The sequence below is a fragment of the Leuciscus leuciscus genome, assembly GCF_965113295.1.
Source record: "Leuciscus leuciscus genome assembly, chromosome: 8".
Lineage (NCBI taxonomy): Eukaryota > Metazoa > Chordata > Actinopteri > Cypriniformes > Leuciscidae > Leuciscus > Leuciscus leuciscus.
In genome coordinates, this window is record NC_138732.1 from 8,964,313 (window position 1) to 8,976,652 (window position 12,340).

At 36.8% G+C, this 12,340-nt stretch overlaps 1 protein-coding gene across 1 annotated transcript in view; it reads right to left on the minus strand.

The window, feature by feature from the left end:
- Positions 1-12,340, minus strand: part of pcgf3 (polycomb group ring finger 3) — a 50,536-nt gene that overhangs the window by 11,932 nt on the left and 26,264 nt on the right. The window contains exons 4-7 of the mRNA XM_082177610.1: positions 10,635-10,731; positions 5,493-5,548; positions 4,746-4,856; positions 682-770 (exon numbers count right to left, since the gene is read on the minus strand). Of these exons, the coding sequence (XP_082033736.1) occupies positions 682-770; positions 4,746-4,856; positions 5,493-5,548; positions 10,635-10,731 (353 nt within the window). The remainder of the gene's footprint in view (positions 1-681; positions 771-4,745; positions 4,857-5,492; positions 5,549-10,634; positions 10,732-12,340) is intronic.

Genomic DNA, 12,340 nt, shown 5'->3' on the forward strand with positions numbered 1-12,340 from the left:
GTGTCAACTACCAGTTATTAGAGTATTAGTAGACTGTCTGCTTAATATCTGCTAACACTATTTTGCTGACCCACAAAAGACATTCTAGTACTGACTGAAAGTAACTTTTTAAGTACGTCAACTAACCGTAACTATAACAGTCTACTAATGAGAGTTGGCATGTAGTTGAAAATTAATGAGTTAGTTGAGATGTGGAATGGAAAACTAGTACACTGTACTGAAGACAGCATCTTATTTTATTTTTGTAAATGCATTATGCAAAGAGAAACATTTTAAATACTATTATGCTGCACATGACCTCATTATGTGCATGTTTAGTTCAACAAGTTAATACAAAATAAATAATATAATATAAATGCAATGTCCCAAATCAGAAAAAGGATGTTAAAAGCTGATATAATTGGTTCATTCATCACTCTAAAAATGGAAACTGGTCACGTTGAGCACATTACATAATGGGATACGCTATTCTATGCTGGGTGCTCTATTGTAGACTGGGAAATATGTGTCATCCGTGTATTCAAAAGTACTGTACACGGCAGAAATAGACTAGTACAGTAGCATAATATTCTAAACATAGCCCTTTTCAGGGATTTGTTCATACTAACAAGGTCACACTAACATAGTGTGAAGCTCCCTTGTGGGAAATGAACAAGGTCAGATGGGTACGGGGAAACCTACCTGCTCATCACTGCGATGGTAGTCATTGTCCTCCTCTGCTTTCTCCTCTCCTGCTTCCTTATTGGCTGGATCCTCTGATTTCAGGTCACCTGGTGGAGTAAAATTGAACAAATTTAACACAAGACGGACCCTTGACAACCATAAAAAGATGACATTCTTTGTGCACATCCATCTCTCCACAATTTTGCTTTCAAAATACTGTAGAGCTGAAAGAACATACATTTCACTTAGCAAACAACAGCTTCAACTTTTAAAACGATCAATGTTTAATCATTATTTGTATTACGGTTCCGAGCATTTATAATTCATTGTTTCTCAGAGCTTGAATTATATCGAGTATTAGTTTGTGATTCTCGGAAGAGCTTCTTCATTACAATGAAGAAACATTCATCAAACGAGAAAAAGAAAAAACAATTATCTCAACCAGCTCCGCCACACATTCACAAGTCTACAAAACAAATCTGCACCTCATTAATGGAAACAGATTCATTTGTGATTCAACTTGCCCAAATAACACTTCACACACACCTCAGACAGCCAAACCGCTGTCCACTGATCAGGTCAGAAACTAGGGCTGCATCTCATTACAGATTTATACATGCCTAAAAATACCTTCCTTCATTAACAATGATGAGAGAGATCCAGTGTAACCAACACTACTGTTTAAGAGATTGGGGGTCAGCAAGATCGTTTTTGTTTTTAAGAAATTGATACTTTTTTTCAGCATGGAAGCATGAAATTGATCAAAAGTGACAGTAAAGACATAAAACAAATGCTGATCTTTCTATTCATCAAAGAATCTTGAAAAACATTATCATGTTTCCACCAACATATTAAGCAGCACAACTGTTTTCAACATTAATAATAAGAAGAAATGTTTCTTAGGCACCAGATCAGCATATTAGAATGATTTCTGAAGGATCATGTGACACTGAAGGCAATGATGCTGAAAATTCAGCTAGGAATAAATTACACTTTAATATTAAAACACTTATACTTCTGAATACTTTAGAACAGTAGTGTATATGAACAGCATCCGTGGCTGTCAATTCGTGAGCTTAGAATTATAAGGTTCTATCTCCACTTTTGGTCGAAATTGAGTTTTTGACATAATCTGATCCATTAGGTGTTTATTAATGCCTGTGTGGTGTTATTAAAAAAAAAATAATAATAATAATTGTTAGTAGTTATTAATAATTAATCAAATAAAAAGGTTCCATCCCACAAAAACATAAGCCGAGTTGGGATTATAAGGTTCTATCTCCAGTAGATTCAATATCCAATCAAAATCAAAAATCCAATCAAGCTGTGTGCTTGTATTATAAATATATAAATTGATTAAAATCAATGGTTATATACATTTATTCTTTGAAATGTGGGGTTTTATTTGTAAAAGTGGAGATAGAACCTTATAATTCCAAACAGAATCAGAGCTCTCAGAATTATAAGGTTCTATCTCCATTTGGGCCATCTTAAAAAATTCCATTTCCAAATGTGCCAGGATTTTGATATTCTATCCTCAAAGTACCTGTAGGGTGATGGTCTTGTTGAGCTATAATAGTAGATTATACTACATAACAGTTTTGCCAGCTGGGATGTAAAAACTTTGATGCTCAATATCTCAGAACTACCCTAAACGGAGATAGAACCTTATAATTCTAAGCTCACGAATTATCACAAAAATAAAACATCCTAAAGTCTTTAAAAATGAATTTAAAGGATTGCTGAGATTTAACAACATAAACATGAAGCTCATACTTGTGTGATCATTACTTGCAGTATCAAATTGTTGTTATTTGTCTTGTACATTTGCACCAAGTACCCATTTTTCATTTTAGACAAACTGAGAGTAAAAGATTTCTGTGATTGTAGACAGCAGGCCACAGGTGCCGTCAATATAGCTTAAGCTGTATTTAACACTGAATATTCTTCTTTTAAATCCTCAAAGCAACATTTTTGCTAAAGTCACCGAAACTGTCCAATGCAAGAGGGAATTAGATGCACATGACCAGTCTAGTCGAGCATGGTTGAGTCATTTCGACCGAACGACTGTCCACACACCCTCATGATTTTGTATGAGGGGCTGTTAAACATCACTATGACATTGTCATTGCATCACCAGGAATCTCAACTGCATTAATGGGAAAGAGATCTCCAGCATCTGGACGAAATGCAGTCTGGGTTCAGTCGTTCTTAAGCCTCGACTGTTACAGTGATGGCTTCTTCACAGGACACTCAGAATATCCTTTCCGATACTTAAAATGTTCCCTGGCTGGGAAAAAGTTCACGGAGGCTGAGCTAATCTGAGGCAAGCAGACTGTGACTTCCAGCGGAATAAGTTTTCGTTAGGGTGGTTAATAGACAGGGTGCCTCTGCAAAGCTGTCCGGGGATGAGGCGGACAAGCTAAGGTGGCAATTTGACCATGCTTTCCGGAAGGGTGACTTCTTTTTCAAGCTCAGCAACAGTCACAGGTTAATATCCACTGTTATGGGATTTGAGAAGGACCGTCAGGTACCCTACTGTGGCATGAGGAGGCTAATCATCCTTATAAAGGGTACATCTGTGACACTGAAAAAAGTATTTTTTGATGCTCATAAAAATCATAAATAAAGGCTGTCATGCTTATTTGTGGGCAGGTTATGTGGTAATGCGGTCAGTTACGTCATCGTTTTACCACGTGCCTCTCCTTTAGGTTCAGTTTGATGGTTTTGTGGTGCGCTTGAGGAGTTAAAATGAAGTACTGTTTAGAAAAACGGGTCTGCTAAACTAGCTGAGACAATGTGGAACAAGAGACCACTTGCATCTAAGCCTTATTTACTACAATGCATGAATCCAGCCATTACGGCTGCTGACTCAACATGCCTGAGGGCCAGTATTTGCACAGACTTTATCACTGCGCACAGACCTGAAAGATGAAAAGAACAAGATGCTGCCTGGGTTTAGATGATTGTGTTATATCAAACAAATGGTAAGGGCCTGTTTCCTACCAAATAAACTCAAATAATGTGCTTGTTTTGAGGCTAAGGAAGCTTCCAAACACTCTTCCTTTAATGCTGCTTTAGACCAATACAATAAAAGCAGAATACTTGGCAAATAAGAAATTATGTTTTGTGTTAAAAAAAAGGAAGCCTGTTTTATGACTCTTTTTTTTTTAGTTTTTTTGGTATTGTTACATTACAAATTAAAGCACATTTTCCCACCAATTTTCCATATTGTAATACAAAAAAAAATATTGACAGTAATGAATAAGTTATATAGAATATTGATATACTCTACGATTATCTTATGCTTATCAAGGCTGCATTTATCAGACAAAAAAACAAATGCAGTAACAGTAATATTGCAAAATATTATTACATTTTATTAATGTTTAAAATAACGTTTTGTATTTTAATATATTTTAAAATATAATTTATTCCTGTGCTGTCAAAGCTGAATTTTCAGCATCATTACTCCAGTCTTCAGTGTCACATGATCTTTCAGAAATCATTCTAATATGCTGATATTTTTCTGATTATTATCAATGTTGAAAACAGTTGTGCTGCTTCATATATTTGTGGAGATCATGATACATTTTTTTTCAGGATTCTCTGATAAAAGTTCAAAAGAACAGCTTTTATATGAAGTAGAAATCTTTTTTTAACATTATAAATGTCTTTACTGTCAATTTTGATGTGTTCTTGCTGAATATTCATCTTCTTAAAAAAATAAAAAAATAAATAAAAAAACCTTTGAATGGCAGTGTATCATTTACATTGACAAGCATATATCTGGGGTTTAACTGTCTATATATGTATGTTGAAAAAAAGATTGCATTTCAGAAATAAGAATAACCACTGAGGATTATTTAAAAAGAAAAAATCCAAATTAATACATCTGTAGGCATTACAGTAATGAAGAATCTGGGGGAAAATGTGCTTAACTACCATGTCATGCTGCAAAGATTCGTTACAGTCCTTCAGTATGATTCATTTTCTTTATACAAATTATGTTTTTTTTTTATGACATGAACATGTGAAAGGCACACTGTCCCACTTCCACTGTGATCCTAGATGGGACGTACCATTGCGCTGAGAGTCCAGGTGGGTTTTCAGGTTGCACAGTTCTCCTTTGATGTCTCCAGGCACTTCCATGCCTAACTTCTGATAGAATTCTCTCTGTTTCTTCATCTCCGCTGCACACAAGAAAGCAAATAGGATGAATTAAAGTCTGACTGTTAAATCTTACAACAGCATACATCATAAGCTGCTTCATAAAATATGCTTTGCATAAGAAAAAATTGATGTGATCAGAAGGTATTTTTGCTACCAGTTCGCATGGATCTTACGGATCTGTTCTAGACAGCATGAAACACGCTTAACTTCTATAGTGTCACGTATTTTTAAGAAAAACAGAAATGTGACCTTTGCTATACAGATACAAAATAACTTTTAGGGGTTAAAATTGCGTTTACATTTTACTAAAGATTATGCAATTTTTCTTTCCTCAGACTATTGCGTTGCGTTCTAATGAATTTTCAGCCTAAGTACATTTGATCAGAAGGTAAACTGGGTTTCATGTTGTCTTAAAGAGATAGTTCACCCCAAAATAAAAATTCTGTCATCATTACTATGGAAGTCAATGGGAACATTCTTCAAAATATCTTCTTTTGTGTTCAACAGAACAAAGAAACTAATACAGGTTTAGAACAACTTGAGGGTGAGTAAATGATGACAGAATTTTCATTTTTGGGTTGAACTATCCCTTTAAGGTGGGAAAGTATAAATTGTACCCTGATATCTATATTTCTAAAACAAAAAAGAACACAAACCTTCTTGCAGTCCTGGCACCAACTTATAGACAATATCTTGCATTGTTCGGTCATGGCTGAGGAAAAGGAGAAATGGTAATGAATATCATTTATTTAAACTGAAGGAAAAGTAAGAAATGCACAAAAAAGAACACCAATAACATTCCAATTAGCATTTGCATTTGGCAGGCATGTTTCCTCATAACTATGATCTTTAATTAGCATATAGTGTAGTTCTTCCTCGTGTCTCTATATTCTCCTGTGACTGGTGGGTCTCAGGGCTCGGAGGTAAACCTATTAAGCGTGTGTTGACATGTTCATCTCTGTGGCGCCTGTTGTACGGCAGTCCGCCTCCGAGAACATGTTTCCATGGTGCAAAACCCACGAGTGCCGGTTCCAAGAAGCCAACAGCCAAAACAAGCACACACTTCTGAGATTCACAGCTCTGGTTGTGTTGCTTATACTTTCTAGGACACTGTAAATTCACTCTGAAAAAAATCTAAAAAGATATCTTAAACTTTACAACCATTGCACTCCTTTTAAGTATAAATCGAGAAGGCTTTGAAGTGATTTAGAAAGAAATGTCATTACATAAAGTAATTTGTGTTCATTATGATATTTTCATATCAATTAAGCCCATTTAACCCAAATTCTCATTAAAGTAATTACTTTGAGTTTAAAGCAACACTAAGGAACTTTTCCTCTTCGGTCCCCCTACAGGTTGGAAGCAGAATTTCTCCATTACCGCTGTCGTAAATAATTTCGCTGACCGCAGTCTACCGTCGCACGCACGCTCGCTGTTTATCCAGCTTTGGAATCAACGATGTCCACAGACAAGGTAGAGTATGTTGCATGAGTTCATGAAAACATGATGTATTGCGACATCAGAAACGAAGAAAAACTAAATAATGACTATTGTAACGCTTGACGTAAAGCAAGTCAAATTTGTAGTTTTCTTATGTCTTAAGCGAATCCAGAAGTGCCTTTCACCCTGTTACGACTTGATGAACCACTGATACGATTTTGGAAACATTATTTTAAGGTAAAAAAATGTTACTTAGTGTTGCTTTAATAACATTATCTTTTATTTTATTTACAAGTCTGTAAGATTTTTTTATTGTTTTTGAAAGAAGTCTCTTTTGCTCACCAAAGCTGCATTTATTTGATGAAAAATACAGTAAAATTCGGAAATATTCTTTTTTGAAAATACATACAATCAAGTTTCTAAATACCCCACATCATTAGGCACATATCAAACCTCCAACAAATCATATTTCCCACCATAGTCATTTAACTAAAACCACAATTTGATTGTGTTAGTCCTTAAGATGTCAGAAGAAATGCAGTCATTTTTAATGACTTTAATGACAAGGTTGAGTGACGGGGTTGAAGACTGTAATAGTTTTAAAGGGAAACATTGCCTTAAATTTTATATTTTTAATTTATTCTCTCTCTCATATTGTGCCCTTCTTTCTGGGTCAACAAATCTGCATGCACAACAGTGTCTTTCTGCTGATGATGTGGCTGCCATTTCTGACATAGATAATTGTCCATGTTTAAAGGAGAACTTTTTGTAAATTTGGAGTGCTGTCAGTACAGAGAACAACGACAAAAATCGGTGTTGCCTACACCGTGTTATCCTCTTTTTAAAATTTGCACCCTGTTGACTTCAATGGGGCAAGTTTTAAACCTGCTTTTAGCCTCTTAACATCCTTGATGTGTCATTACAAGTGAATTTTCTTCCTGTTTTTTCTTCCTGTTTTCGGTCGAAGTCCACAGTAGTCGATTGTCGAGTTCACGCGCATAGGTTTAGTATCTATGATCTATGATGAACTTGACAATCGACTACTGTGGACTTCGACCGAAAACAGGAAGAAAATACAGGTATGTGCGCTGGCTGAATTAACTTCATTTTTATTCATATCTTTCACATCTACTGCAGTCAGATTCACCGCGTTCACTCTGAAGGAATCACTCACAATGGCTGGGCACTTGTAATGACACATCAAGGATGTTAAGAGGCTAAAAGCAGGTTTAAAACTTGCCCCATTGAAGTCAACAGGGTGCAAATTTTAAAAAGAGGATAACACGGTGTAGGCAACACCGATTTTTGTCGTTGTTCTCATACTGACAGCACTCCAAATTTACAAAAAAATTAGCTCAATGTTAAAATTGACCGGAGTTCTCCTTTAAGTGGACACATTCCATCAAATATTCTATTTATATTAAATTCTGAGTTGTCATGATTTTGGTATAGATTTACAGAAGATTTATCAATAGATTTCTATAGATTTATAGAAGTATAGATTTACTGAAACCATGGCTATTTTATATATTTTTTTATATAAAATTATTCATAAATGAAGTGAAAAAAAAAAAGGTTACAACCCCGAAACAATGAGAAATATACATATATGTGACAGGGTTGAGTGTGATGGGGTTGAGGTTTTTGTTCAAAATGGCCACTTGTCCTTATACTTATGGATACAAAATAAATCGTACTTTTATGCGATGGGGTTGAGTCGATAGTACCCTACCTGACCATAACATACCTCAAAAATATTAATAAAAAGTATGATAATATTTACCATCTGCACCACTGTTAAAGAGACCGTAATGATGTCAATACTGGAAAATGATGTAATTTGGCCAAATTTTCTTTATGCAATTTTTGGGGGGAGGGTTTCTTTATGCAAAGATTTTGGGGTTTCAGTTCAGTGAAAAAGGCCTTGTGGAAGTTCAGTTCCTCTTAATAGCACATAATGACTTCGATAAGTAGGAAACTGATCTTTAGATCTGCACTCGTGCTACACTGAGTACACAGGCCAGTTCTGTGTCAAGGTTCAGTTTGCTGTTAGCTGATCTGCTCCCTGTGGGCACGATGAGAGAGAAAGAGAAAGAAAGAGAAAGAAAGAAAGAGTTCAGGATAGTGAGGCAGCAGAGCACCTGTGTCCTTGGTGCACAGCCAGAGCCACCACCTGTTCCCAAATCCCAGCAGCCTGGCGGGGAAGCTAGAGGTCCAATTAGCCGCCAGCGAGCTTCCACAGAGGGGGCCGGAAGGCCTGGTGGTGAGGGGGTGACTGGCATTTAGCTAGCTGATCAACAAAAGCTCCGATTTGTGTGTGTGTGGGTGTATGTTTGCGCGAGTGCGAGAGAGACGAGGATCAATGAGCTGCCACTGTTAATACACACAAATCCAGTTTTCATTCACGATCAAACAGTGTGGCTCATAAATACCAGGGTGTTAAACTAAGGTCAGATTAATCATGCGGAGAGAGGGGAGAGCTGGTTTAATGGTGTAACTGACCCCGAACTCTTATATTGTCTCTTCCTTCTATTCCCCGCATGGCTTTCATCCACCAGCAAGGCTGGGGCGTCTCTTTTCCACCACATTCAGAAGGCAGCGAGGAAGCCCTGGGATCATGGTGAATATTTAATGTGTTTGGAAATTGTTTCTCATCAGCGCGCGACTGCAAGCAACTATGCAGCTAAATGACGAATTAAGAAAGAGCTGGCATCCGGCCCAGAGCACCAGCGAATCCATCAGACACAGAGGCACCGATGCTCAGGGGGCAGATGGACGACACACCCCAACAGTTTACACACATCTACACACCGAGCACATCTGTGTGTGTGTGTGTGTGTGTCTCAGCAGCAAGGCCTTTCCATATTGAAACAGGAAGTCTGAGTGGGAGATATGATTGCAAAAGGCTTGTTTGGTCAGTACACATGCATACAGACGACCTCAAAGCTAACAGACATGAGCTCAAAGTCACATATGATTCAAAAACTTGAACAAAATTTATATAAATTAAATTTTATGGAGAAAAACTATCCTAGTCCATCCAGTCAAAAATCAACTAGAAAAAAAATCTGATCACAAAGAAATAACTCTCCTCAACAAGCAGCTTTCAACGAACCATGAGCAAAAGTAAAACCATATCTATATATTTATGTTACCATACCATCTATGTTTAAAAGAACCTTATTATCAGCAAGGATGCATTAAAGATGTAGTCCGTAACTTGTGGCGCTCTAGCGTTTAATCAACAGAACTGCAAGCATCTTGCAGAAGAACATTGTAGCCGGAGCTACTTCTCTCTGTTTATGTCTATGAAGACCCAAACCAGTCTAAAATAGTCCCAATATAAACACTTATTATAGGTGTACCGTATTGATTCAGGATAAGACAAAAACACGGTTTTGAAAATGGATTCATGATGTACTCGCTTATTGTATAAATTCTGTAAATTTTGAACACAAAAAAAAGTTACAGACTGCAGCTTTAAATTGACTAAAAGTGACAGTAAATGTATTAAAAGTTATCAAATAAATACTGTTCTTGTGAGCTTTCTATTCATTAAAAAATCCAGAAAAAAAATTAGCATAGTTTCCACACAAAAATAATCAAGCAGCACACCTGTTTTTAATTTTGATAAGAAATGTTTCTTGAGCAGCAGATCAGCATATTAGAATGATTTCTGAAGGATCATGTGACACTGAAGACTGGAGTAATGATGCTGAAAATTCAGCTTTGCATCACAGAAATAATTTTTAAATATATTAAAATAGAAAACAATTACTTTAAATTGTAACAATATTATTGTTGTTACTGTATTTTAGCCTTGGTGAGCATAAGAGACTTAAAAATGCATACAATTATCTCCTTTTTATGCAGAGTTCCCTCAAGAGGTCACTTCCTTTTGAACCAGAAAAAAATGACCCAAAAAGGTCCAGAATTCTGCACTGCCGTGATAAACAAACACCCTGCAGTTGTAATCTTGACTTCCCATGTGCCAGCTCTACCCTGATTCACAGTCTGGATTTGTAGTAAACCTACTACCGGATGGTTTAGCTGTCTGTTCCAGAAGAGCGTAAAACTTTCAGGTCACATCGCCAGATGTTTTCTCTGGGATGTGTGCGCTGAAGAGGAACACTCCACCCTGGACATCAATAATTCAGCCTCCGACAGAGAGCTGGAGGGAGACACGCCGCCTTCAAATACCCATGTGGCTGTATGACACGCAGATAACACACGCATGCACACAACACCCAGCAGTCAAAGACAACGCTATTCACCGACGTGCCTTGATGGACCCCTACTGGCCTGCTCTGGGGTTTATATTGACTGAGACGTGTGTGTCTGCTGCGGTAAACTCTTACCCGATGTACTGCAGTGGATGGCTCTGGTGAATGACAATCCGACATGTGGGACAAGTGTTGTTCTCTTCTAGGTACTTCACCAAACAGCTCCTGCAGACTAAATATATATATAATATAAACAGTTAGTCGGTTCATTTTGTACATATCACATTATACATCATTATATTGATTTCCACAGACACGGGAATGTCACGCAGACTGAATTAAATAACATGAAGTAAAATGGCTCGGCACAAACCTAGAGGCAAAATATAAAACTGAAACGAACAGCATTTCTAGTTTTATGACTCAAACTACCAAATGCATAATTTTAAAGGCTCTTGATCAAATCTCCCATCACATGCTCAGAAACAAGCAATCTGTGGCACCATGACTCCCTCTAGTGTTCAATTCAATCACTGCTGTTTAAATGCTACAAAACTTGGCTGTAACCAGCTAGTGAGAGTTTGACATGCTAAACTTAATCTGAAAATAGAAATTCTGTCATCATGTACTTATCCTCGCAGTTTAAACCATATGAGTTTCACAAAAAGAGATTCTGAGTTAGGTGCTTTTTAATGCGGGCCACATGATTTGTTTACTGATAATCTTTGTCTGCATCCGAAATTGCATACTCTTTTGAGTAGGTACTTATATTTTTGAATAAGTAATTACTTCACGACCGCTAAAAAAGTATGTTATATATAGTATGAATGTAATCTGGACGTACTACTTTTGCTATGCTGTCATCGTGCCATTCACAAATCCTCTCCTGTGGCCTCATGGGAGAGTAAAGTGTCCATCATTTTCACACTTCAGAATCTCGCCAGAAGAAGAAGGTCATCCGTGTACTTTTTGCCTACTCTTTTATGAGTACTGTGAATTCGGACATAATTATTTTTTTAATATTCTGTTTTTCACCTAATATATAGTAGGGTAGTATGCGATTTCGGATGAAGTCTTCCTGTCCAGTTAGCTGTTAGTCACTGCATCACTGAGCCAGAGAGTTGAATCAGTCCTGATTCATTTGGACCGGTTTTGTGAACCAGATCATTCATCAGAAAAGATCTGACTCAAATAATGATTTGTATACAAATTAAACATCAGTAATTCTCACTTAAAAATGCCAAGGAGAGCTTTGATTATGCTGGGTACACACCAAAAGATTTTTTACATCTTATAAGATTTTCAAAATGTGACAGACCACAAACATGAGGACAAAGAGTCTCGACTGTGAACACAGGAAATCTCGCGAGACTTCAGAATAAGCATGGCGGATGATATGCAGGAAGAAATTGCGATTGTTTTTGGAATGATTTTCACAGAAAATTCACGTGAAAAAAACCATCGTAGATTGTACCCACCATTATATATAACCTTTTATACAGAAATATATTCATTCTTTATTGTCTTTATTTATTCTTTATTGGATTTATTGTCTCTTTAGAAAAAGTTATTTAATCCCTCTATAGAACCTCACTGAACCCTTAACACTCAGCTTCCTGCAAGTGTGTGTGTGTGTGAGAATGACCGTGATTGTGATTGTATAATGGTTTGTTTCACGTGATAATCTCCAGAATGTGCGCACGTTTGTCCTCGGAGTTCTCCCCACACATCAGGATTTCTGATCGTAAATAATAAACATGTTGAATATTTACGATTTGCGATCGAGGCGGCTCCGACGTTCTTCCGAGCAGGTTCGGACACTCTTAACACACCTCACAGCA